At 54.4% G+C, this 24,982-nt stretch overlaps 1 protein-coding gene across 1 annotated transcript in view; it reads left to right on the top strand.

Annotated features, from left to right (window-relative positions):
- FLT4 (fms-related tyrosine kinase 4) overlaps positions 1 to 12,898 on the top strand; it is a 32,537-nt gene extending 19,639 nt beyond the window's left edge. Inside the window, exons 24-30 of the mRNA XM_008572516.1 lie at positions 660 to 771; positions 1,814 to 1,913; positions 2,287 to 2,392; positions 3,310 to 3,458; positions 4,845 to 4,965; positions 6,130 to 6,215; positions 10,903 to 12,898. Of these exons, the coding sequence (XP_008570738.1) occupies positions 660 to 771; positions 1,814 to 1,913; positions 2,287 to 2,392; positions 3,310 to 3,458; positions 4,845 to 4,965; positions 6,130 to 6,215; positions 10,903 to 11,119 (891 nt within the window). The 3' untranslated portion in view covers positions 11,120 to 12,898. The remainder of the gene's footprint in view (positions 1 to 659; positions 772 to 1,813; positions 1,914 to 2,286; positions 2,393 to 3,309; positions 3,459 to 4,844; positions 4,966 to 6,129; positions 6,216 to 10,902) is intronic.
- The last annotated feature ends 12,084 nt before the right edge of the window (positions 12,899 to 24,982 follow it).

Raw genomic sequence — 24,982 nt, 5'->3', positions numbered from 1 at the left:
GCTGACAAGCAGGGCCCCAACGGGAGCTTGTGTTTTGCCCGGTGCCTTGGCCCTTGTGGTGGGCACTGACACCCGACACCTGCCCAGGGGGGCCTGGGTGTGTAGAGGCATCCACATGGTGTCTGTCATGGAAACGGGCCGGCCTGATGTAGGAGACATCACGGAAAAGTGCATCTGTGTTCGGGCATGCGTGGTGCCCAAATGAGCATCCATAGCTGATGAGGGGCTTGCCCCGGGGAGAGGAGAGAAGAGGGCTGGAGGGAGGGAATCAAGCAGGATGGGTCTGGGCTGTGGTGGGATAGGGCTCCCCAGGAGAGGCCACGAGAGGGAGAGAGACAGACGATGGGCAAGGGGAGGGTTCTCAGGGACGGCCTGGCTTCTAGTGTGGGACAAAGTGGGTGGATGGAGCAGGTGAGTCCAGGGAGATGGTGAGCGTGTGCAGGGATGGGTTTCCTCGGGAGGCTGGGCCCAGGGTCTGGAGCTGGAGGAGGGCATGCAAGCACTCCCCAAGAGAGCTCAGGGGAAGAAAGGGGCCCCCACAGACCCAGGAGAATGGCAGCAGGAAGAAGCCTTCTGTCTAGGCAGAAAGGACCCGCTGGTGTCTGGCCTCAGCCCTCTCTTCCCTCCCTCTATGGGATTCTCCCCTCCGCCTCCCCCAGGCCCGGCTGCCCCTGAAGTGGATGGCCCCTGAGAGCATCTTTGACAAGGTGTACACCCCACAGAGTGACGTGTGGTCCTTTGGGGTGCTGCTCTGGGAGATCTTCTCTCTGGGTGAGTGCAGGGTGGGTGCCTGGCTGGGGGGCGGGGAGGAATTACCAGGCTCCAGGTTGCACTGCCAGCCCCTCCAGTGAAAGGGGTTGGGGGGCCCAGAGGTGTGCCCTAAGTCATGCTGAGACAGGTGACTGTGGGCTCTCAGGAGTCCCACACCTCTCCTGGGCATGGCCCAGTCTTGGGGAGGACTTTGCCTCCAATGTCGGCAATGCTGGCACCACCTCTGGAGGGCGGCAGCCCTCAGCTCACCACAAGTCCCGGAGGAAGAGGCCACCTGCGTGCCTCCAGGTCTTCCCCTCTGTAGCTGAGCCCCTGCCTCACCTGCCACTGGGGATGGTTCTGCTTTCATGGGGCTGGGGAGAGGCCTGGAGGAGACGTGGCCTCATGCATCGAACACACCTACTTATGCAAGTCCGACTTTGAACACGGTGAAGTCCCCATGCTAGGGTGGGGAGAGACCACGGACAAGTGAAAAAGTTCAAATATCATCAAATGGCAACGATGATCAATGCTATTACTGAAAATAAAAGTGCAGGAAGAGAATAGGAAGCATGGGGCTGCTGTGCACCACAGAGGTGCCCAGAAAGGGCCCCAGCTGTGTGAAGGTTGGGGCTGAGGCAGGTGGGCCTGGGAGGACAGCGGTTCCAGGTGGGGCGGCAGCCACACAGCCTTCCCTGTGTGTTGGAGGTGGTCAGGGTACAGGCAGGGCGGGGTGTCAGGAGGCGCAGTGAGAGGTAGGAGAGGCTCTGTTGAAACGCTCCACACAGCTCCCCCCGCCTCTGGTGATCTCAGGAACTATGTTTTCGCTAATGTATCTTAAATTCATTGCGGCTCATGGCACCCCTAGCAAACAGGTGGCATCATCCGCTTTCAACAGTTGAAGAATTAGAGCTGGAGCGGGCCAGCAACTTGCCCAGGCCCCCCCGATGGACGGCAGCAGGGGAGGAAGAGCTGGGGGAGGGGACAGGATGGGTGATTTTGGGGGCTGATCTGAGCTGCGAGCGGTCTGCTCCCCACCCACCCCCGACATTCCCACTGTCAGGGGCCTCCCCGTACCCTGGGGTGCAGATCAACGAAGAGTTCTGCCAGCGGCTGAAGGACGGCACCCGGATGAGGGCCCCAGAGCTGGCCACTCCTGCCATGTGAGTCTCCATGCTGGCCATGCAGGTGCTGGGGGCAGGAGGTGACACATGGAGAGGGGCATGTTGCCACAGGAATGGGGCATGTAGGCACAAGCAGGGGCACACTCCACTCCTGCTGTGTGCTGACCCCAGGGAGGCCAGAGCCCATAGAACAGGCCTGGCCTCTGCCCTCCTGGGTACACACACAGACGGTCATATAACCATAACCGTGATGGGCAAGAGCAGAGCTGGCCTGGGCACTCTGAGAACACCCACACGAGCCAGAGTCATGCTGTTCAGGGAAAGTGAGAGGCAGCTGGAGAAGGGTAGGGGAAGGGCTGGTGGAGGAGGGGCACACTCAGGCCACAGTCCAGCAGCCTGCTTTATGCCACAGACGCCGTATCATGCTGAGCTGCTGGTCTGGAGACCCCAAAGCGAGGCCTGCATTCTCGGAGCTGGTGGAGATCTTGGGGGACCTGCTCCAGGGAAGGGACCAGCAGGTGAGCGCTCTCTCTGCCCTGTCCTGCTGCACCATCTGGTCCCTGGCCTGGGTCCCTGCCCTGGGTCTCTGCCCTGGCTGCCCCTCTAAGCTCTGCCCACTTCTCAGCTACTAGGCAAGGGTTGTGCCTGCTCCTAGGCCTGCCCTCCCGTGCCCGCTGCCCACATCCCTGTCTCCACACCCTGGCCACTCGAGGTGGACACACAGGCATCCTTCTATTGCGTATACATCCATTGTTGCCTGCTTCAGCCTCCATGATGATGGTCTGAGCCTGTCCCTGACCATGGGGAGCCCCAGGCTTGTCCTCACTGGGCCTGCAAGGCAGCTCCATCTCCCAGCATAGCAGTGATGCATTCCTTCGCCTCATGCCCACTCTGCCCCTTGCACCCAGCAAGCACACAGGCACTGGCTTGTGTGTCCTGGCATCTCTCCCTCCCCATGCTGCCGGGGGGTGGGGAACAGAGCCAGTTCAGGACTTAGCTCAGGGCAGGCACATCATGCTCAGGGACCCAGAGGAGTGATGGGGGAGCGGCCTGTTGCCTGAGCCTTAGGGGCTGGGACAGGCGCTTTGGGTCTGATTCTGCCTCAAGAAGAAGGTGGGAAATGCTCACACTGGTTCCGAGGCTGCAGGAGCAGCCAGGGGCCTGGAGTGAGGGCACTGGCCCACGCCACCTGCCTCATCTGTTGGGAGATTACAACAAGGCTGGCATGGCATTACAACCACTTTGACACCTCTCCTGCCCCAAGAGCTGAAGTGTGCCGGGCACAAACTCATTGAATCCTCAGAACACTTGCCCGCTTGCTTGTGTGACCCCCTTTCAGGACTCAGGCACCCGAGCAGTCCTGAGAGCAGGGATGGGGCAGAGGGAGAAAACACAGTGTAGTCTCTGACCCTGGCACCTCCTTCATTCCTGCCAGGAGGAGGAAGAGGACTGCATGGCCCCGTGTAGCTCTCAGAGCTCAGATGAGGGCAGCTTTTTGCAGGCGTCCACCACGGCGCTGCACGTTGCCGAGACCAACGCCGAGGGCAGCCCACCAAGCTTGCAGCGCCACAGCCTGGCTGCCAGGTCAGCCGCCCTCCTGGGTACAAGAATGGGGGGTCAGTTTGGACTGGGTATATTTTATCCTCATGAATTATACAGGAAAAGCAAGGTACAGTGACTTGAGAGGCTGTTGTACACTAACTGAAAGAGCAGAGTGATTTTACTTTATTTTATTATTATTTTTTCTTTCTAAAGGGATGCCATTTGTCTGGCAGGCTCAGTATGCCACTTTAAATTTAATTGGGCAGATTAACAGGTTTTTAGATCTCTGGATGACATAATGGAGGTGGTCATTTGTGGTGATAAGGACAAGCACAGTATTGGAGACCTGGGTTTGTCAGCACCACGCTCTCCCAAGTGAGCCACGGGCCGGGCCCCGGAGCAGAGTGGTTTTAAATGGCAGCACTGGGGTTGGTGATGCCCTGGTGGGCCTGGTCAGCCATGGGGGCCCCTCCAAGGCATGTGGTCTGGTGGCTGTGCTTTTCTCTGTGCCTTCTCAGTCCTTTTCTTTGCTTGCCGGTGTCCTCCTCTTCCCTGCACTCCTGGCCCCCAGGAGCCCCTCACTGCAGTTTTGATGGAGCATCTGTCTTGGGCACATTTTCTTAAAGGAAGAGAAAGTGCAGTGGGCTGGGTTTGGGCCAAGAATCCTCCCAGGGTCTAATCATTTACTAGTCTGGGGGTAAGTTCCAGGGGCCACTGGCAGGGACCCTGGGAGCAGGGGAGGCCACTGACTAACTCATATTCAGGAGTCAGAACTTAGCCCAAGTCCCCAAAATCCTGTATCAGAGGTCTCTTATCCATGGCAGTTTGCACCCCAGGGAGGTTGTACTGTCCACATTTCCACCAGCATTGCTGAGATGGTCCAGGCTTTGAGAGTCCTGCCCCATCTGCCCCAGCATAGGGCAGGGCCGGGCTTGGGGGATAAGAACAGTAAGCTGGTTCTTGCCAGGCTCCTTCCACTGACCCTTGCCCCCCAACACACACACACGCATACACACACATAACACATGCACACCACAGGTAGGCCAGTCAGTGGCTTGCAGCAGCAGTACTGCCTGCCTTGCATAGGGTGGCTCATCCTGGGGAGAAAGCTGCCCCCTACACTCACCAGTTCCATGCCACACCTGGACTGGGTCCAGCAGTGGACCTGGGAGGTTTTACCCCTCTTGTATAGGAGATGGGAACAGCTCAGGTGGGGGAGGGACGTGCCCAGGGCTGCTTGGCTGGGTCTGCATGCTGGACATCTGAGGTGGGGCCCAGGGAGAAGCCTGGACCCAGGCCCCATCCATACTCATGCCCCAGGCTTGGGGACCTTCTGGGGAGGAAAGAGGGTGGAAGGAGAGGTGGAGAGAGCCTTCAGGAGGGTTGCTGGGATGCGTTTCTTCAGCAGTTTCTGTCTTCTCCCCACAGATATTACAACTGTGTGTCCTTTCCCGGGTGCCTGGCAAGAGGGACTCAGACCCTGGGTTCCTCCAGGATGAAGACATTTGAAGAATTCCCCATGACCCCGACGACCTACAAAGCCTCTGTGGTAGGTGAAGGCAGGGGGGATGCTGTGTGCCTCAGATCAGGGCCAAAGTAACCTCAGGGGGAGACAGGTCTCAGGAACTCTTGGGGCAAGTGGCAGAAACCAACTTAGATGTTTTTAAACAGAAAAGATTGTCCCTTGAAAATGTCAGGTCCAGAGCCTCAGGCATGTTTGTGTCTGGGCCTCCAAGTGATGTCACCACTTCTCAGCTCTTCTCTTTCCCCTGTGTCCTCATCACTGTCACACATGGCCTCCCTCCCCAGCAGCATAGAAACCCCAATGGAAAGACAGCTCCTCCTCCGGGTGGACCGTGTTGGATCCTCCTGAGTCACAGACCCCGTCTTTGGTGGTGGTCAGCACCTCCAAGCCACATGGCCTGAGACTTGGGGATGGTGTCACTAGAAGAGGAAGATGGGAGATGGGGCACAGGGAAACCACAGGTGTCCACTCAGGTGGTGATGCCTGTGTCCTCAGAGGCATGTCAAGCATAGTCGAGCACAAACAGCTCCAAGAGGCTGGAGCTTTGGGAACACTGAGCCCCCAGACCTGAGTTCTGGTGGCACACAGCCAGGCGTCAAGCCCAGGCCTTGCAGTCCCAGCCCTGGTCCAGATGGGGGGCGGTGGTCCTGGGCCCGGGGAGTCCAGGCAGCGGCGGCGGCAGGGGAGCCCTCAGCCAGACCACACAGACCCTGGCCCATGTCTCCAGGGCCAGATGAAGACCTTGGGGGTCCCAAGCTCTGAAAAGAGTGCAGTCCCCCTCCCGTGTGATTTGAAATGGAAACTGCGCCACACCACAACTGAAGGGTAACAAAGCCCTACTCACCCCAGGATGTGTCTCCATGATGATCATCGTTTTAAACTATGAGCTGCCAGAGCTCTTTGAATGCTCTGTCCACTTCTCCTGGCGCCTGTGCCCTACCTGCACCTGGAGCACCAGGCGCGGCCCCCCAGGCCTCAGATTCTCCTGTGATGGGGACATGTGACCCCCACCTGCACACTCTGGTGATGGAACAATGCCCTGTGTCTGGTTCAGTTCCACGGGATGGGTGTTAGGTCAGCAGCGGCGCAGGTTCATGCCGGCCCATCCTGGTTGGGGGAGGAGGGGAGTGGCTGCCTGCAAGGGGCCTCAGGTGTGGCCCACAGCCATGGCTCGTTCTCTCCACACAGGATAACCAGACAGACAGTGGGATGGTGCTGGCCTCGGAGGAGTTTGAGCAGATAGAGAGCACGCATAGACAAGAAGGCAGGTTCAGGTAAGGGCTTCTGGAGCCTCCTCCCCTGCAAGGGTGAGCATTGCTCTCCTTGGGGGCTTCAGCAGGGGCCCACTGAGGGAGGCTGGGGCCCAGAGGTACCTTGTTACTCCCACCTGAAACCTTTCATGGTTTCCTATTACCATTTTGTGTGTTCAAGGCAAGCTGCTCTGAGACTCAAAGTCTTTGGCCACCCAGTCCCCTGCCCCCATCACCATCCTGACCCAGCAGCAACTGAGTACTGGTCCCGACATCTCTCTTCCATTTGACAGACGCTGCATCTTTGTGAAACCGTGTGTGATCCACCATGCCCAGCGCACATACACACCCTCCCCCATCCCTGAACCCCCAGCATTTAGCCTAATGGCCACAGAAGCCAGGTAACCTGAGCTGCCTGGTGTCATATTTTGATAACAGAGAAATAGTCATGTATGCCTGTACAGAGGGTGACCTGGATAGAAAGTGATCTCCATGTGCCCGACCAGAGAGCCAGGAGAAAAATTTTGGCCAAGATGAATATTTAAACTTTTAGTAATATAGATAAAAGAGTTAAATGTCTATTTAAAATATTCACTTCTTGGGCCGGCCCGGTGGCGCACTGCTATAGTGCGCTGCTTGGGAAGCGCAGCGGCGCTCCCGCCGAGGGTTCGGATCCCACATACAGACCGGTTCCCGCTCACTGGCTGAGCAAGGTGCGGGCGCAGCACCGAGGGTTGCGATCCCGTTGCCGGTCCCGGTCCGGTGCGGGCGCGACACTGAGGGTTGTGATCCGTTGCCGGACACGGAAAAAGACAAAAAAATAAATAAATAAATAAATAAAATATTCACTTCTTTAGTTTACTTACCCATACCTGTTTAAATGAAAGGACCTACAATATTTTATAAAACATTGGTCTTTCCCACTTTCTTCAGACCATTTTATCCAGATCATTCGTTTACACCTTTGGTGTCAGTGTTTTTGTCAAGAACCCCTTTTGGGTCGTCTGACACCATTTACCAGAGCAAATCCTTCACTTCTTCCTGTGCTGTTTTTGAATCAATATATGATGTTATCACTGAATATTGTACCCTAAACTGCAGGTATTTATTTGTATAGCATTAGTATAATTGATGTCATTTTTAATCCATCTTTTAGGTATATTTATGAACTCTATAACTTAACCAACACTTGGTTATTTTTTTCCACCAGCCTACGAAGGTCATGTTTACAGCACTACTAATGGACAGTTGTGGGTCATGCTCAGGAATAATTACTGCATCTGAATTGTGCATCTTTGTCTTTTTTGATTATTAATTCTATCAGCTGACATATGTTAGTAACCTGGTTTGGGAAAACTTATGATAGTTGCATTTACAGAAATAGTTTTTGGCTAACGTTTCTTTACCAAACAGCATTTTGTCATTCAAAACAAGTAATTAAGTCAAAGGGTAAGCAAGAGGTGATCATCATTTAAATTCAAATCTCCACACATCTTCCTAAAAACAACACAGTTCCTGAAAGAGATCAAATAAGGCCACTCAGCCCATGCCTGTGACATAACCAGGAGAGAGTCCTGATGGACATGAGTCGGTCCTGATGGACCGACAGAGCCAGCCTGAGCTACAGCTGAAGGAGAGTCAGATGGGGACTGTCCTGTGAGAGGAGTGTGTGACAAGGTCCTTTGGATGGTGGCCACACTGGGAGAGAATGGAGGAGAGCAAAGTTCCTGGCACGAGTCTGAGGCACCAGGGGCAGCTGTTGTGGGAGGCCGCTGCTCCTGAAAGGGAAGGGAGCAGGAAGGGAGTGCTGCACCCCCGACACTTGGTGGAGAAAGTTCCAGAAGATAACAGTCCTGTGGAAGCAGAGAATATCCAGAATTCAGAAGACAGACACACGGGAAGACATTCATTACAGAAACTGCACGTCACCCTAGTGGCAGCAGAGGGCACTGTTTCTCTTGGAATTACATCATGATGCGCCATGAAGAGATGCAGCGGATCACTGGGCAGGTGCACTCACTTGGCATTTGAACATTCTCTGAACAGGTACAAGGACAGAATGTGCCTTGGTGGGGTCTATGGGGAGAAGAAAGGGGGAATTTACCTGCCTAGGTCTTTCCTGTCTCCTGTTAGCCCTTGGTCAGACTCACCCATGAGGTATCACTTTTCCTCACTTCCAGCAGATTTCATCATTGGGCCTTTCAGTGGCCACTACAGATGCCAGATCCCATGTCCTGCAGCCTGGCACTTCATCCAAGTCTACAGGAGAAAGGAGATCTGGAAACTCTGGGCTTGTGCCGCAAGGCAGCAGCCATGAGAGGGCCCAGCACTCCCTGGGTGGGTGACCATTTGGCCCCTGGTGGCAGCATGATATGGGACATGAATGGAGCCTTTGGAAAGAAGGAAGCCTCAAAGGAATTCAAGGTTCTACCAGAGACGTGGGTCTGATACAGCACTTCTGGATAAGGAAAGCTAGCCCCTTCCACAGGATAACCTGCTATCTCTGGCGTAGGAAATTCCCACATAAATAAACATGAACAGAAAAAAAAGCCTCAAAGGAATTCAAGGTTCTACCAGAGACGTGGGTCTGATACAGCACTTCTGGATAAAGAAAGCTAGCCCCTTCCACAGGATAACCTGCTATCTCTGGCGTAGGAAATTCCCACATAAATAAACATGAACAGAAAAACTAAGCACTATCCATACTAAGTTATTATAAGAATAAAACAGAAAACTAGAAAAACTTTTCAGTAGAAATTTTTTAAAAAATGAAACAGAGGAAAACTGCAACACAACACTCCAACATGAATTAAATATATAATTGTCTGAAGATGGACTAAAGGCAAAATGCCCACCAAACTGAGAAGGTATCTTGAGACCAAAATCAAAATAGGCAATTCCATGTGGTAAAGCAAAGAATTTGATTAGGATAAGTGACGCGCACGATGATGGATCTGGTGGGCAGCGACCCAGAGGCGTATGCAAGGTTTTTCCATCCCGCTTCCTGGTCCAGCCCACGTTTCTGTAGACAGTTCACACAGAGCAGTGGGAAAAACCCAGAAGCAAGTGCTAGGTAAGAAACAAGCTAACGTCACAAACTCCAAATGTCTATGACAGTGATGACCGTCTTGGGTGGTCTTGTGAGGCAAGTAACCAGACCAGCTGTGTCTACCTACTGTTTTAACTGCCTTACTGCTAGTTACTGGATAACGTTTGTGGGCCGGGTTCACACAAAAGGCATAGCAAGTGGTAAGGGTGTCAAAATAGAGTAAGTTATGCTCACTGTCCTTACGATAGTGAAACTAGCATTTGCAGCGTTAATCGGAAATTCAAAAATTTAGAATCGAAATGGGCAAACGATGTGAAGATGTAAAAAGAGAGTTGATTAAACTCAGGAAAGAAAGTGAAGTAAAAGATAAATTCTCTCAAAAATGAGAACCAGAGAACCAAGGGACAATATACATGACCAGACTTACAGGGGATAACATAGAGGACAGACATGAAAAGAGTCAAGAAAATAAAACTGAAATAAATGAAGAGGTAAACAAGATCTAAAAGTGACAGAGAAGATAAGTAGAAAAGATACAGTACATGTAAAAATGGACTTCCGGAGTAAGGAAATGCAAGCAGTGGAATAAAACTAATATTTTTACTTTATAACTCAAGATCACTTTCTTAAATAAATAAAAGAAGACCTGAGTCTATATGGGGAAATTGGCCCAGAACTGTAAACTCTGAGACATAATCTCGTAGAATTATTTGACTTTAAAGATAAACATTCTGGGCTCTGGCCAGTTAGCTCAGTTGGTTAGAGCATGGGGTTATAACACCAAAGTCAAGGGTTCGGATCCCCATGCTGGCCAGCCACCAAAAAAGAAAAGATAAACATTCTGGGACTTCAGACAAAAAGGTCAAGTCATTTACAGAGGACAAAAAAAGAGACTGACATCAGGCTTTTCAGTAACACCATGCAAAGCAAAACGACAGTCAATGATCATTTTCAAAAAACTCAAAGAAAATGAGAGCTAAGAATAGAAGCAGGATGCGAGGTCAGAGAGGCAGGCAGGGGCTGGAACCGCGGGGCCTCCTGGGCCACGGTGAGAAGCTTGGATTTCATTCTAAGAGCACTGGGAAGCCATTGAGGTTCTGTCGGGAGGAGGACACATCTGACTTAAAGAATCTCTCTGAAGATTGGACCACAGGGGGCGAGGGTGGAAGCACAGGGCTCTGCCAGGAGGAAATCGCAGAGCCGCGGCGACGGCAGCTTGCTCTAAAGTCGGGACGGGGTGGAGAGATGGCCGTGGGTGCATTTGAAGGTAGAATGGACAGAACTTCTGGACGGATTAGAAGTGAGGGATGAGAAAAAGGGAGGAAACAAGGACCACACCAGGTGCGTGGCTTGAGCGACTGAGTGAGCACTGGTGCCATTTACCAAGATGGGCGAGGCGGGGAGGGAAGCAGGTGTAGGGGGTGGAGTCGGCGTTTTCTGTGGTCTCCTGTCCAGGCGTGGGACATAGAAGTTTCCGGTGAGTGTTTGCCAGATCATGTTGATCTGGTTTGCTATTAAAGTCCAACCTGTGTGTGCTTCCCATAGTCTTTGAGCTTGCTTAGTGCTCCAGTTATGCCTTTGGTGATCCCAATCAGGCCCTGACCTGGGTCCAGTTCCCTCTCTCTCCTTTTCTTACTAACACCACCTTCCCTGTCTTGGCAGCTATAAAGGACCTGGCCGGAATGTGGATGCGACCAGGGCACACCCAGATCCCCACGGGAGGCAACAGCGGCCTGACCGGGGAGCGCAAGGAGGCCAGGTGTTTTATAACAGCGAGTACGGGGATCTGTCGCAGCCATGCGAGGAAGGCCGCTGCTCCCCGACTGCTCGTGTGCCCTTCGTCACAGACAGTAGCTTCGAAGGCCCCTGCCCTTACTGACCCTGGGCTCCAACAGTTGTGGGGTGGCGGAGGCGGGGGCATATTGGGCGGGCAAGCCGAGGGCTGGAGGCCCAGGTTGGGAACTCATCTTGTTTAGCTCGGACCCAATAGGAATTTCCTCTTCCTCCTCTATAGCCTCCCTAGCTAGGAAGAGCAAAACTCCAAGCTCAAGGGCTCCTCTGAAGTCTGTCATCATGTCTGTCCAAGCCACCCTTCAGCCACCCTGGCCCCTTCTCCCCCTCAGATTCAGATGCCATTTAGCTCAGCATCACAGGTGCTGTCCCCTGGGCTAGGCACTCCTGTGGAGAATGACTCTTTGATTGCCTCTTTTCATCACAGCGGTTGGGTGGCATGATCCCCATTTTCTGATGAGGTATACGTGGATCTGAGAGTCACACAGGGATTGAGGTAGAGTTAGGCTCGAGCCACAGCCTGCCAGGCCCTGTCCAAAACACGTCCCGTCCACACACAGCCCTGCCTTCAGTGGGGAATGGCTTTCTTCACCTTCCTCTCAAAGGCTGAAGAGAGGGTGCCATGTGTCCATCTCAAAGCCATGGATGAAGAATTTGGGGAGTCCTCTCCTGATCCCAGCTGAACAGCTCACTATCTCGTGGGGCAGCCGTCTGCTCATGATGAACCAGTGACAGAGGAAAGCAGCACCCGACCTTGAATGTTGAGAACGATTCAACATTTTTTTTTCATTACTTCAGAGACTGTTTTAGCTGCTGTGAAGAGTTCACTTTTCAAAACTTCCATCTGAAGGAAGCCCTGGGACAGTCTTACTGAATTTAAATGATTCTGGCTTCTGACCCCAAGTCAGGGTTGTCACAGCAGATACTGCAGTCACCACATCTCTCTCTCAAAGGCCCCCAGTCCCATCCGCCTGGCCCAGCATCTGGAAAACCAACTGATGGTGGTCTAGAGCTGCCCAATCTGGTTCTTCCCTTCGGGGCCTGGATCTGTCACCCGGTGGGCCTCCCAAGCCGTGAAGGTCCTTGTGAGAGACGAACACCATGGGTTCCACGGAGGAAGGCTTTGGGACTGGCCCAGAGGACCCACCCAGCATTTCCCTGTGCCACTCAGCAACCAGTGGATGTTCCTGTGGCCCTGGGAGGACCCTGCCTTCTGCCTTCCCTTGCCTGTGCCTGGTGTCACCATGCTGGCTGGGCAAGCCTCTGCCATCACAGGGGAGAAGCCAAGAGACCCCTGAAGGCCTGGAGCCATGCTGCCGACGGCCCCATCTCAGCTCACACGTCCCAACACCCCCCACTCTATCAGGAGAAAGACCCTCGTTCTAGCTAGTACTCTGGAGACCGACCCCCACCCCAGCCCCTCCCACTAAGACGCTTGCAGGACAGGCGGCCATGCGGCGAGCAGGGGCTTGCTCGGCAGACCCTCCCCCAGAGTGTATTGTTACTTTATGATAAGTTGAATGCATGTATGACTGTAATCCTCGTCGTCCCCTGTGGACCTCCTTCCACCTTCCTCTGCACATCACCTGACTGTGGGGACTTGCATCCGAGGCTTACCCAGTGAAAGTCAGAGGCTATTCTCTCTGAGGACCGAAGCATGCGATTCGGGTACAGAGGTCCTGAGCCCCTCCCCATGTACGTACCACCTGTTTGTGTCACCTCTCCACATGTCACATAAGTGCACACACAAAAATGTACTGGGGAAGAAAACCTACTACGCCCTTGTAGACAGTGTTCTCGGAAAAGATCCAAAATATTTAACAAAAGATAATAATAAATTTGATGCCAGTCTTTGAGTTACTATGAATGGCTTCTGAGTTAAAATCTCGATTTTAACATTCCTCGCCGGCACAGGGGCGTGGTTTCCCTCCAGTGGGCCACAGAGCCAGGATCCCGGGCTGCCCCCAGGTCGGCTGTGGAGTCCCCCGGGTCACCAGCAGAGGGCGCCGGGGAGGCAGCAGGACGCCGGCATCGGGCGCTCGCCCAGCCTGGCTTCCCGAGCTTGGTACACACGCGTCCCCCTAATGCCTCCCTTATCTGTAAAGCAAAAGGGCACTTTGTCCCCGCCTGCCAGAGCTACAAGCTGCCCCAAGCCTTGAGCACCGGTGGTCCGTGAGCCTGAGGACCGCCAGCTCCCCACGTCTCACTCCGAGCTGGCCGCCCCTGCGCAGATGCCTGCGACCACCCCCATGTGCACACAGTGAATCAGGCCTGAGGGGTGGAGGACGCGCCCGAGGCCACCCCGCTGGCTTAGTGCTCGTCTGCACTCTGAGGTCAGGGAGGCTGCGCTGGGACCCAGCTGCAGTGGCCGCCACGGTCGCTGAGCTCCCGCCAGGGCTGTGCAGGGCTTAGCGAGCGGCTCGGCCCTCTAGGGCCCTGCCCGCAGCGTTCGTGAGGCTGCCCGTCACAACTGAGTGGCTGTTACAGTGGTGGCAGCAGAGTGGGCATGACACTGGCCATCTGGACGTGGCCTCTGCAGGCTTTCCGGGACGGGCTGACCCAACAGCAAAGGGGCTCGGGAGGCAAAGTCAGCGGTGACTACTGGGCGGCGGCAGCCCTGCCAGCTGGAGCTGGCTGCAGCTGGACCCAGGCATGCATGGGCCAGGCAAGGATGCCAGCACAGTACGATGGGGCCCCTCGCCCAGGAGAGCAGAACAGACCCCAGCAAAGGGCAGGAGCCAGGGGTCATTGCCCCAGTGGGCAGGCTGAGCTCCCAGGCCGGCTACCCGCTGGACCTGCCCAGCCTGGCCTCTTCCCACTCCTCTGGGCGTGGGGCCAGCCTGCCTGCTCCATGCCTGCTGTAGTGGCGCCTGCTGTCTTCAACTCTCTGGCGGGAAGAGCCCCATCCCACAGAAGCAACCGTTGGTGGTGGGTTATGTCTTTGTTGTGGTTTTTGCTTCTATTATAAATCTAAATCAGAATGCAGAAAACAATGGGTTTGGACATTTTTTTTTTTTTTTTTTTAAGATGACCGGTAAGGGGATCTTAACTTTTCAATTAAATTGCTTGAATTTAACCACTGACCCTGGACGAATGCCTCAACCCAGGTGTCAGACAACAGGATGTCCCCATATGCCCAGGCCTGCTCTGGTCACCAAGCCCAAAGTGCACTGATGTGTGGTGGGAACTGGTTTGGACATTTTAACTTTTCAATTAAATTGCTTGAATTTAACCACTGACCCTGGACGAATGCCTCAACCCAGGTGTCAGACAACAGGATGTCCCCATATGCCCAGGCCTGCTCTGGTCACCAAGCCCAAAGTGCACTGATGTGTGGTGGGAACTGGCTGCCTTCTCTGCTCAGGTTTCCAGATGGGGCTGCACTCACATTTCTGAGCTCCTCTGAGCCTGCCTGGGCTGGACTCAAGTGTCCCCCCAGGTCCCAGCCCTGCCTTCACTCCCTGGAGCACCACAGACTCCAGGCTGCATGTTGGGACTCGGCTGGCAAGGTGAACGGTATCGGGAGGCATACCAAGCCACAGCGTGCTCCCAGCTGGAGGGTGCCTCGGCCCCTCCCACCTCTGAAGAACCTTCTCGTCTTCTCTCAGCCCCAGCCGTCCACTAGGTGCCCACTGCCCCACTTGCCCTTCCTCCGTCTCCTCCCCAGCCCCTCATTCCTATTCATTTCTGCCAGAGAGCCCTTAGTCACCTCCTTTTGGAGAGGCATGGGGCCCTAGGCATGCTGAGTCTCCCTCAATGCCATCGATTTGTCCTGCTGTCACCACTGCCCCTTTGGCATGGGACACTGCTTGAGCAAATGGGTCCACACCTGGGGGTCAATGTTCCTAGTCCCTGTTCTGAGCCACACATCATCCTAGGCCCTAAGACACGGAGCTCACAGGCCAGAGCCCTGATATGAGGAGTGGCAGCTAAGCAGAAGAACAGGGGGGAAGGCTGGTGGCCAAGGTCCTGGGATCAGAGGAAGGATGGGGCGAGAGGGGATGGCAGGAGGTGAGACAGAGAGGCCGGCAGGGGACAATCTCACAGAGCCTGGAATCCCAAAGTCAAGAGTCTGTTTCTTATTTTAAGGCTAGAAGGGAGTTCTGAGAACAGGATGATGTTTTCTGACTGACATTTATGCTCTAGAAGAAGGGATCTAGAAGAAGGGAGAGGAGGCCGGGCGAGGTCTGGCGGTGAGAGCCTGAGCTGCACCCAGCCGGCTCTGAGGGTGCGCGAGGAGTGTCGGAAGACACGCGGAAAGAGAAGCTCCACTGTTAGTTGGGTCCTTGGCTCCTGAACCCATTGCAGAATCCTACAGATATCCAGGTTGGATATGTGGAAAAAGTCCTTTTCCTCAGTGGTCTTCTACAACAGCAGGCCTTAGGACCTGCTCCACACACTTTACCTGAGGCCCTGGGTGTTCTCAGCTGACGAGGGTTGAGCCAAGGTGCCAGGGCCAGGCTGAGAGGAAGGACAAGGGCGGGATGGGGACAGAGAGCCTGACTCATAGCTGGGGGTCCTATTCTTCTCAGGCCTGGGAAGGTGCCAAAGTCACCATGGGAGAAGGTAGAGTCTAAAAGAGGGGAAAGTGCACATGAGAAGCAGCCAGCTGCAGGCTGGGGCAGGAGTGCTTGTGTCTTAGGGCATCAGAGGGACCCGCAGAGGCGGAAGGACAGGACTTGAGGCCATCAGCACCCTCAGACCTACCCTGCCCTTGATGCTCCTGCCCCTGATGCCCACTGTGTGCAGGAGGAGGGAAACCAGGAAGCNAGGATGCCAGCACAGTACGATGGGGCCCCTCGCCCAGGAGAGCAGAACAGACCCCAGCAAAGGGCAGGAGCCAGGGGTCATTGCCCCAGTGGGCAGGCTGAGCTCCCAGGCCGGCTACCCGCTGGGCCTGCCCGGCCTGGCCTCTTAGAGGGGCGTGGGGCCAGCCTGCCTGCTCCATGCCTGCTGTAGTGGCGCCTGCTGTCTTCAACCCTCTGGCGGGAAGAGCCCCATCCCACAGAAGCAACCGTTGGTGGTGGGTTATGTCTTTGTTGTGGTTTTTGCTTCTATTATAAATCTAAATCAGAATGCAGAAAACAATGGGTTTGGACATTTTTTTTTTTTTTTTTTTAAGATGACCGGTAAGGGGATCTTAACTTTTCAATTAAATTGCTTGAATTTAACCACTGACCCTGGACGAATGCCTCAACCCAGGTGTCAGACAACAGGATGTCCCCATATGCCCAGGCCTGCTCTGGTCACCAAGCCCAAAGTGCACTGATGTGTGGTGGGAACTGGCTGCCTTCTCTGCTCAGGTTTCCAGATGGGGCTGCACTCACATTTCTGAGCTCCTCTGAGCCTGCCTGGGCTGGACTCAAGTGTCCCCCCAGGTCCCAGCCCTGCCTTCACTCCCTGGAGCACCACAGACTCCAGGCTGCATGTTGGGACTCGGCTGGCAAGGTGAACGGTATCGGGAGGCATACCAAGCCACAGCGTGCTCCCAGCTGGAGGGTGCCTCGGCCCCTCCCACCTCTGAAGAACCTTCTCGTCTTCTCTCAGCCCCAGCCGTCCACTAGGTGCCCACTGCCCCACTTGCCCTTCCTCCGTCTCCTCCCCAGCCCCTCATTCCTATTCATTTCTGCCAGAGAGCCCTTAGTCACCTCCTTTTGGAGAGGCATGGGGCCCTAGGCATGCTGAGTCTCCCTCAATGCCATCGATTTGTCCTGCTGTCACCACTGCCCCTTTGGCATGGGACACTGCTTGAGCAAATGGGTCCACACCTGGGGGTCAATGTTCCTAGTCCCTGTTCTGAGCCACACATCATCCTAGGCCCTAAGACACGGAGCTCACAGGCCAGAGCCCTGATATGAGGAGTGGCAGCTAAGCAGAAGAACAGGGGGAAGGCTGGTGGCCAAGGTCCTGGGATCAGAGGAAGGATGGGGCGAGAGGGGATGGCAGGAGGTGAGACAGAGAGGCCGGCAGGGGACAATCTCACAGAGCCTGGAATCCCAAAGTCAAGAGTCTGTTTCTTATTTTAAGGCTAGAAGGGAGTTCTGAGAACAGGATGATGTTTTCTGACTGACATTTATGCTCTAGAAGAAGGGATCTAGAAGAAGGGAGAGGAGGCCGGGCGAGGTCTGGCGGTGAGAGCCTGAGCTGCACCCAGCCGGCTCTGAGGGTGCGCGAGGAGTGTCGGAAGACACGCGGAAAGAGAAGCTCCACTGTTAGTTGGGTCCTTGGCTCCTGAACCCATTGCAGAATCCTACAGATATCCAGGTTGGATATGTGGAAAAAGTCCTTTTCCTCAGTGGTCTTCTACAACAGCAGGCCTTAGGACCTGCTCCACACACTTTACCTGAGGCCCTGGGTGTTCTCAGCTGACGAGGGTTGAGCCAAGGTGCCAGGGCCAGGCTGAGAGGAAGGACAAGGGCGGGATGGGGACAGAGAGCCTGACTCATAGCTGGGGGTCCTATTCTTCTCAGGCCTGGGAAGGTGCCAAAGTCACCATGGGAGAAGGTAGAGTCTAAAAGAGGGGAAAGTGCACATGAGAAGCAGCCAGCTGCAGGCTGGGGCAGGAGTGCTTGTGTCTTAGGGCATCAGAGGGACCCGCAGAGGCGGAAGGACAGGACTTGAGGCCATCAGCACCCTCAGACCTACCCTGCCCTTGATGCTCCTGCCCCTGATGCCCACTGTGTGCAGGAGGAGGGAAACCAGGAAGCAAGTCCCAGCACAAACACTGCTCCCCCTCCCTCCATGCCCCCAGGCCCAGGCCACTCCCCACCAGCAGGCCCAGGTGGACTCTTAAAGCTAGTCCTCAGCCCACATCATCAGCCAGTGTCCAAGGTGCTGACTCATGCCCAAGACCCTGAGACTGCCCCGTCAGATCTCTACATGCAGATTCAGGGAGGGGACCACAGCATCACTGAGAAGGGGCCCTGCCATCAGGGCCACTGAGTGAGACCTGGGTCTCCTAGCCACTGGGCAGAGAGCCTGGGCCAGGCTAGGCTCTGGGGCTATATGGGGCTGAGTGGAGGAGATGGGTGACCAGATGTGGCACGCTGAGGCCAGTGACCCTGGGCCCCATAGTCCCCCACAAGCCTCAGTTTCTCATCTGTGACTTGCCACCTTGCAGATAACAGTGGCACTGGGAAGGATCACACCCAGGAGGAAGCCCCCACTTCCACCAAGTCACATCAGCAGTGGCATCTGACCTCCCCCATTGGCTCGCCCACCCTTGCACCGGCTAACACATGCTCCACCCATCCCTCAGATGCCCATCTGCAATGGACTGAATATGCATGTAGTAGATTGAATCATGTCCCCCCAAAACTCACTGAAGCTTGAATTGTATCCCCCACGTTTTATGTATTAGAAACTTAGCCCACCACTGTGACAGTTAAGAGGGTGGGAAATCCTGTTATGGTAATTGAAAGGTGGGGCCTGGAAGAGGGGATTGGATTGTAGGACCGTGCAGTCGTGAATGGGTTAATAACGGTGGTCAGGGGCGTGGGTCTGAGGGCTTTAAAAGGAGAGGAGAGTCTGTCTCTCTCTCTGCTCTGCTCTCTCTGCTTCCACCATCTTGCAATGTGAGATCCCTGGGTCACTGTCACCACCACCAGATGGACTTTGGACTTCTCAGCCTCAGGAAATATAAGCAATAAATTTCGTTTTTCTTTATAAATCACCCAGTTCCATGTATTCTGTTATAAGCAACACAAACAGACTAATACAGTGCATATCCCCCCAAAATTCACATGTTGAAACCCTAATCCTAAGGTGATGGCATTATGTGCGGAGGCCTTTGGGAGGTGATTAGGTCACAAGGGCGGAGTCCTCATGAATGGCATTAGTGCCCTTATAAGAAGAGGCCACACAACACCCTCACCCTCTTTCTGACATTTGGGAATACAATGAGAAACCAGACATCAGAGCTGCCAGTGCTTTGAGCTTGAACTTCCCAGCATCCAGGACTGTGAGAAATAAATGCATGGTGTTTAAGCCGCCTGGTCTATGGTAATTTGTTATAGCAGCTCAGATTAACTTACACAGGGATTAGGCTCCAACATGAGCTTGGAGGCACATTCAGACCATAGCATTGTCTAAAGTCATAAGCATGCTCCGTGGTTCTGCTCTGCAGTCATTTAGGAGTAACTGGCTGCAGCCACCACTGCAGGGAGAGTGAATCATTTCCCTGTCCTAGGCCAAACGGAATACACCACTTTCCCTTCAGATCCACATTCACAGAGAGAGGTGGAAACCCCTTTACTTCCCAGCTGCGGCCGGGGTGGCAATGTTGGCCATAAACCAGGTGGTGGGGACGGTATATTGAAGGGGGAACTAAATTGAGGCTTTGGGAGGAACTCAGAGAGCCTATGGGCAGAGACAATTAAGGGATCTGGAACATGTCTGGTACCAGCATCCCCGACAGCCTTGGCCACCCCTTTGTGGGAAAAGGGGTCAGTTAGCCAGGTAGGTCTGGCTCCCAGGGGACCTGTCTCTGGGCTGCCCTCGGCGCTGCAGGAAGCCCCATCAGAGCTGATGGGTGTGCAGCTGAGCAGTCAGGTATGGCCCTCCCCTAGAAGGAGGCAGCTCCCCCTTCCCAAGAAGGGGAGGACTTGGACTCCCTTGGAGACAACCAGGTAGCTGGGATTCATGCATCCAATACCCTCCACGTCCTCTGAGAGATGGGAGCAACAGAAGGGACTGCTAGTAAGCTCCTGGGCTTTAAGCTGTTGAATCAGCTTAGAAGGGGCCTTGCTTCGGGATGGCAGTGAGGACATCTCTAATGTGGTGGGACCCTGGTCTGGAGCATTGGCTGGGACCTCCCTCGGGGTCTGACCCACCAATTCATACACCATGTCTGGCAGGTGTCTGCTCCTAGCCCCCGTGCTTGGAAGCAGCACAAGGCACTGGTCAGTGGGGGACCTTCCAGTTCTGTGGGGGTACTAGGCATGGGAAGAGCGTGGCCTGGGCACTGTGCAGACCCACCTCTGTCTGGGGGACCTCAGGCAGGTCACTGATGTTCTCTGAATGGTGTTTCTTCTGAATCATGAGGGCAATAAAGTCCACCCCACCTCTCCCTACCCCCAATACCATACCATTAGGGAACCACTGTGGCCCCACCTTCAGTCCATGGACTTGGTGGGGCTCCACCCTGGCCCAGGCTGAAACAATAATTAGGCTGGACCTAATTATACACCCTGTTTCTTTTGCCAAGACTACAGGGGTCAGCACAGCCTCTTAGAGCAGTGGAAAACTAATAAAACCTCATGGGAGGACCCTGGGGACAGCAGCAGGACTTGTACCCCTGAACCTGAATCAATGTCTTAGCCTTGCCAGTGTTGGCTGCTGGCTTGTCACCCCAGGCGAGACAACTATCAAAGACCAGAGCCAAGAGATGGCAGAGCCAAGAGCAAGGTCCCGGTGATATCATGTTAGCCTGGATCAAGCTTTGCCTGAAGGCAGACCCACCCCTGGAATTTCAGTCATTGCTTAAGCCACATGGGTCAGATTTTCTGTCACTTTCACTAATGCCCTGAGCCCACTCAGCAAGAACCCTGTCGATGGCATCTGCCCACCCTCCCCACTACAGAGCCCTATGGGAGGGGAGCCTTGGACAGGGTAGGGACAAAGGAAGTGCTTGAGAGAGCCAGATCAACCCTGACCCGAGTGAAGGCACCCACAGGAGCAGGAACAGGATGTGTTCGTGACACTGCCCAGCATGCCAGGGCCCAGATGACCAAGCTATGAGGAAGAAGGAAGGAGGTTGAGGAGGGAGTGCTGGCAGGGATTCACGGGGTGACCCCTAGGCAGGATATCGCACCTCTGTGTGCCTGGCAAGTGAATCAGCCCAGCAGCCCTCCCTGCTCTAGCCCTGCCCATGGCCTGGCTTCACAGGACCCCTGCCTGCTCCTCTTCCAGACACCTCCAACTGGTGCAAGAGAAAGACCGGAGGCCCTGCTGGGAAGGCCTCATCTCAGCTCCCAGCAGAGCCCCAACATGCCCACCTGTCCCTGTGGAGGCTACGCAGGACAGGAAATAGGGAGGGATCTGTCTGTTGGCTGGGGCAGTGGTCCTGGCCCCGAAGGAATTCTTCAGGAGGGAAGAGGGTGGCCATGCTGGGTGGAGAGCTTCTGAGACCAGGCTATGGCAGAGAGCTTCAGTGGGACATCAGGGGAGGGACCCCACAGGGTGCTGGCTGAGACCCCACAGGGTTGCCCCTCTATTCCCGTCTTCCGGTGGGAAAGGAGCTCGGAAGGAATGAGGAAGGGCCTCACGGGGCCTGCTTCCAGCTTGGGCATACATTGGCATGAGAGAGAGAAATAGAAGCAGTTTATATTTGAACAGCATCACAGACACATCCTAAAGCACAAAACCATTACACCACTTAGGGATAACCTAAGTAGCCCCAAACTCAAGTGGCAACAGTGACACTACGCGACAGTGAGCTATCATAGAAAAAGCAGAAGGTTGAGGACCCTGTGAGACAACTCCGATGATGAACAGTAACCAACATGCCTGGTTTGCGGGGTGGGAAAGCTGCACCCACTTGCCAGGGGGCCATACTCCTCATGGGGAGATGTAGTTGGTGTCCACAGTGTGCTCCAGGGTGCTTAGTCATTTATGTAGCCCAGGTACCAGAGAGGGGATCAGAGGGTCCTGGGTCACAAGTCCCAAAAACGGAGATGTAGGTATCACAAAAAGGAAAGGAGAAAAGAATAAGGGGGAGCTCCTGGGACCCCCAGGGCGTTAGGGGTGCTGTGCAGGGTGGCCCCAGCAGGCATGTCTAAGCTCCATCTCCACATGCCCACAGCAGCCACACTTTGGGCCCAGGGTGAGCACACCATGGGGGAGGGGACCTGGGATGGGCCACGTGGGCCCTGGCTACATGCTAGGGACCGGGAGCTAGGGCAGGAATCTGAGCACGGCCTGGAGGCTGATGGGGCCTGAGTGGGTATCTGCACATAGGGAGGCTGGTTGGTGGGTCCACTGTGGTTGACCAAGGCCTTGTCTGGCCTCTGCATGGTAGCGTGTGCCTCTGTGACAGGAGTGCCTGCTGGCTTTGCAGCCTGTGTCACAACACTCAGAACACTCAGGCCTGGACAGCCTGCCACGGGTGTCCGTTGAAGCCACTAGCCATGATGGAGGCCTGGACGGAGGCAGCTGGCACATTCCCCTCAGCTCTCTGGCAGGAGCATCCCTGGGCTGAGTGCCTGGGTCCGAGGCCTTTGTGGTTCCAAATTGGGTATTTGGCCCCAGTCCCAGGGCCATCAAGGTCCTTTTTATCCTCCAGCACTTCCTGAATTCCCAGAGCAGCAGGTGAGGTGTGAATGTTTGTTTTGGCTCAAAGGATGTCCTGCAAACATTTCCCAGGACAGGCCAACCATGTCATCTGCAGAAGGTGCCCAGCATTTCCTGGGTGGCATGCCAGCCTTCTGCCAGCAGTAGGCAGGTATGCAGAAGCCAGGTCAGGGAGGCTCAGGCTGGGTGCTGACAGCGTTGCCCATCCCTGCACCCTCTCCCCAGGCCAGACGGACCCTGACTCACACTCTGGAGCCCCTCAACTGGCCTAGAGCTCAGAGGGTGTGGTGGGCCCACAAAATTGTCCAACTCCTAGTTCCTGGAACCTTCAAATGTTACTTTCTATGGAAAAAGAGTCTTGGCAGTGTGATATTAATTATTTTGTGATCAGAAGATTATCCCGGATTAATGAGGTGAGCCCTAAATGCTGTGACATATAGTCTTATAAAAGGGAGGCAGAGAGATTACACACACACACACACACACACACACAGAGAGAGAGAGAGAGAGAGAGCAATGCGACCACAGAGGCAGAGATTGGAGATGCAGCCACAAGCCGGGGAAGGTCGCCAGCCAGAAGAAGCTGGAAGAGGTGAGGAAAGGGTTCATCCATAGGGTGTGGAAGGAGTGGCACACTGTCAACACCTTACTTCAGCCCGGGTGATATTGGACTTCTGGCCTCCAGAACTGTAAGCGAATAAATGTGTGTTGTTTTCAGCCACCAAGTATGTGTGATTTGTTACAGCAGCCTCAGGAAACTAATACAGAGGCATCCCCTAGCCCAGCCCCGCAGGCATCCCCGCTGCCCACCGCTGCAGGTGGTCCCCAAGGGGCAGCCAGTGTGGGGTGAGGGGCTGGACCGCCTGCGGTAAGTCCCAGCCTTGACCGTTACATCTCGGGGGACTGGGGCAAGTGCCTGGGCCTCCGCAGTGGTGAAATGAGGACACAATTACACACTGTGCTGGGGAGCTGTGGGGATGTATGTTTGGAATTAAAAATCTTGGGGTGCCTGTGAACGAGGCCTGTTGTCACTCTGCAGGCTCACAGAAAGCCAGGAATAGATCTACTCAAACCACCACAAGCCAGAATGGTGGCAGGAGGTTATTTTAAAGATAAAGAATGCCAGGAAGGGGACACAAGGAGGCCACTGGTGTGACACCAAGAGCCTGGTGCTGTTGGGAAACAACAGGCATCGGCCTCCACCTCCTCTTGGCCTCCCCCACCTTTCCCTGCAGTGGAGTCTCTCTGGTCTTCAGTCTGTGTGGTGGAAGGTCATCTCCAGGTCAGCTCCCAAGATCTATGCACTCTGATCACCTGCGCCAAAGCCACCAGAATCCTGCTGGAGGAGAATAGTCAGTGCAGGTGAGCTTGTGGAGAAATTGGAGCCCTTGTGCACTGCTGGTGGGAAAGCAAAACGGTGCAGCTGCTGTGGAAAATAATGTGGCATTCCTCAAAAATTATAGAGAGTATTGCCATATGATCCAGCAATTGCACTTTGGGGTATATATAAAAAAAAATTAAAAGCAGAGTCTCAAAGAGATATTTGCACACCTGTGTTCACAGCAGCATTATTCACAGCAGCCAAGAGGTTGAAGCAACCCAGGTATCCATCAAGGGATAAATAGATAAATGAACTGTGGTATGTTTACACAGTGGAACATTATGCAGCCTGAAAAAGGAAAGAAAGTCTGACACGTGCTACAACATGGATGAACCCTGAGTATATTATGCTAAGTGAGAGAAGCCAGGCACAGAAGGACAAACACCATATGATTCCACTTCTGTGAGGTACCTAGTGTGGTCAAATTCACAGAGACAAAGAGTCGTTGCCAGGGCCTGGGGAGGGGGAATGGGGAGCTGGTGTTTAATGGGCACAGAGTTTCAGTTTTGCAAGATGAAAAGCGTTCTGGAGATGGATGGTGGTGATGGTTGCGCAACATCATGAACCGTACACTTACAAATGTAAATGGTAAATTTTATATTATGTGCATTTCGTCGCAATAAAGAAATGGACAAAAAAAAAAAAAAGAACCCTGCTGGAGGAGTCCTCATCTGGGTCAGGGCTGATTCCCTCTATTCAAATGGGGCAGGCTCGGTCACCTTGTAGGGATGTGCAGCTGCCTCTGTAAGGATGTGGACTTGAGGCAGGGAGGCAGACAAAGAGCAGGACCTCCCCTCTTCTGGGCAGGATCCCCCTCTCTATGAGACAGTGGGCCGGCCTTGATAAAAATCCTGAAACCTTGACTGGGCGTCAGTTGCAGGGCTGGGCCTTGAATCACCCCCACCTCCCGTTTCATGCTAAGCACAGAGGCCGGGTGACCTGGCCGCATGTGCTCAGCGGTGCCCGGCGGGCAGGTGGGATGCTCAGAGGAGCAGGTCATCATCCCCAGACACACAGTCCTAGCCCCAGTCCAGGTTTGGAAGTTTTCCTGTATCATTTTTGACAGTGGCACCAGAAAGACGGCTCACAGCTTCTGTGACAACGCACTAGGTGGCTGCAGTTCCTTGCTCTCAGGACTGTCTTCTCCATCAAGTCACAGAGGCCTGGGACCCAGGGCTGGTGATACACTTAGGGTTCATGAAAGATTTTCTTTTCATTTTCTCATCAAGTCAAAAGAAAAATGAGTGTAATAGCAATGAATATATTATAATGGATCCAGCC

This window comes from Galeopterus variegatus, unplaced genomic scaffold, assembly GCF_000696425.1.
Source record: "Galeopterus variegatus unplaced genomic scaffold, G_variegatus-3.0.2 Scaffold797, whole genome shotgun sequence".
In the NCBI taxonomy this organism is placed as follows: Eukaryota; Metazoa; Chordata; class Mammalia; order Dermoptera; family Cynocephalidae; genus Galeopterus; species Galeopterus variegatus.
This window is presented reverse-complemented; position numbering and strand designations above follow the sequence as displayed.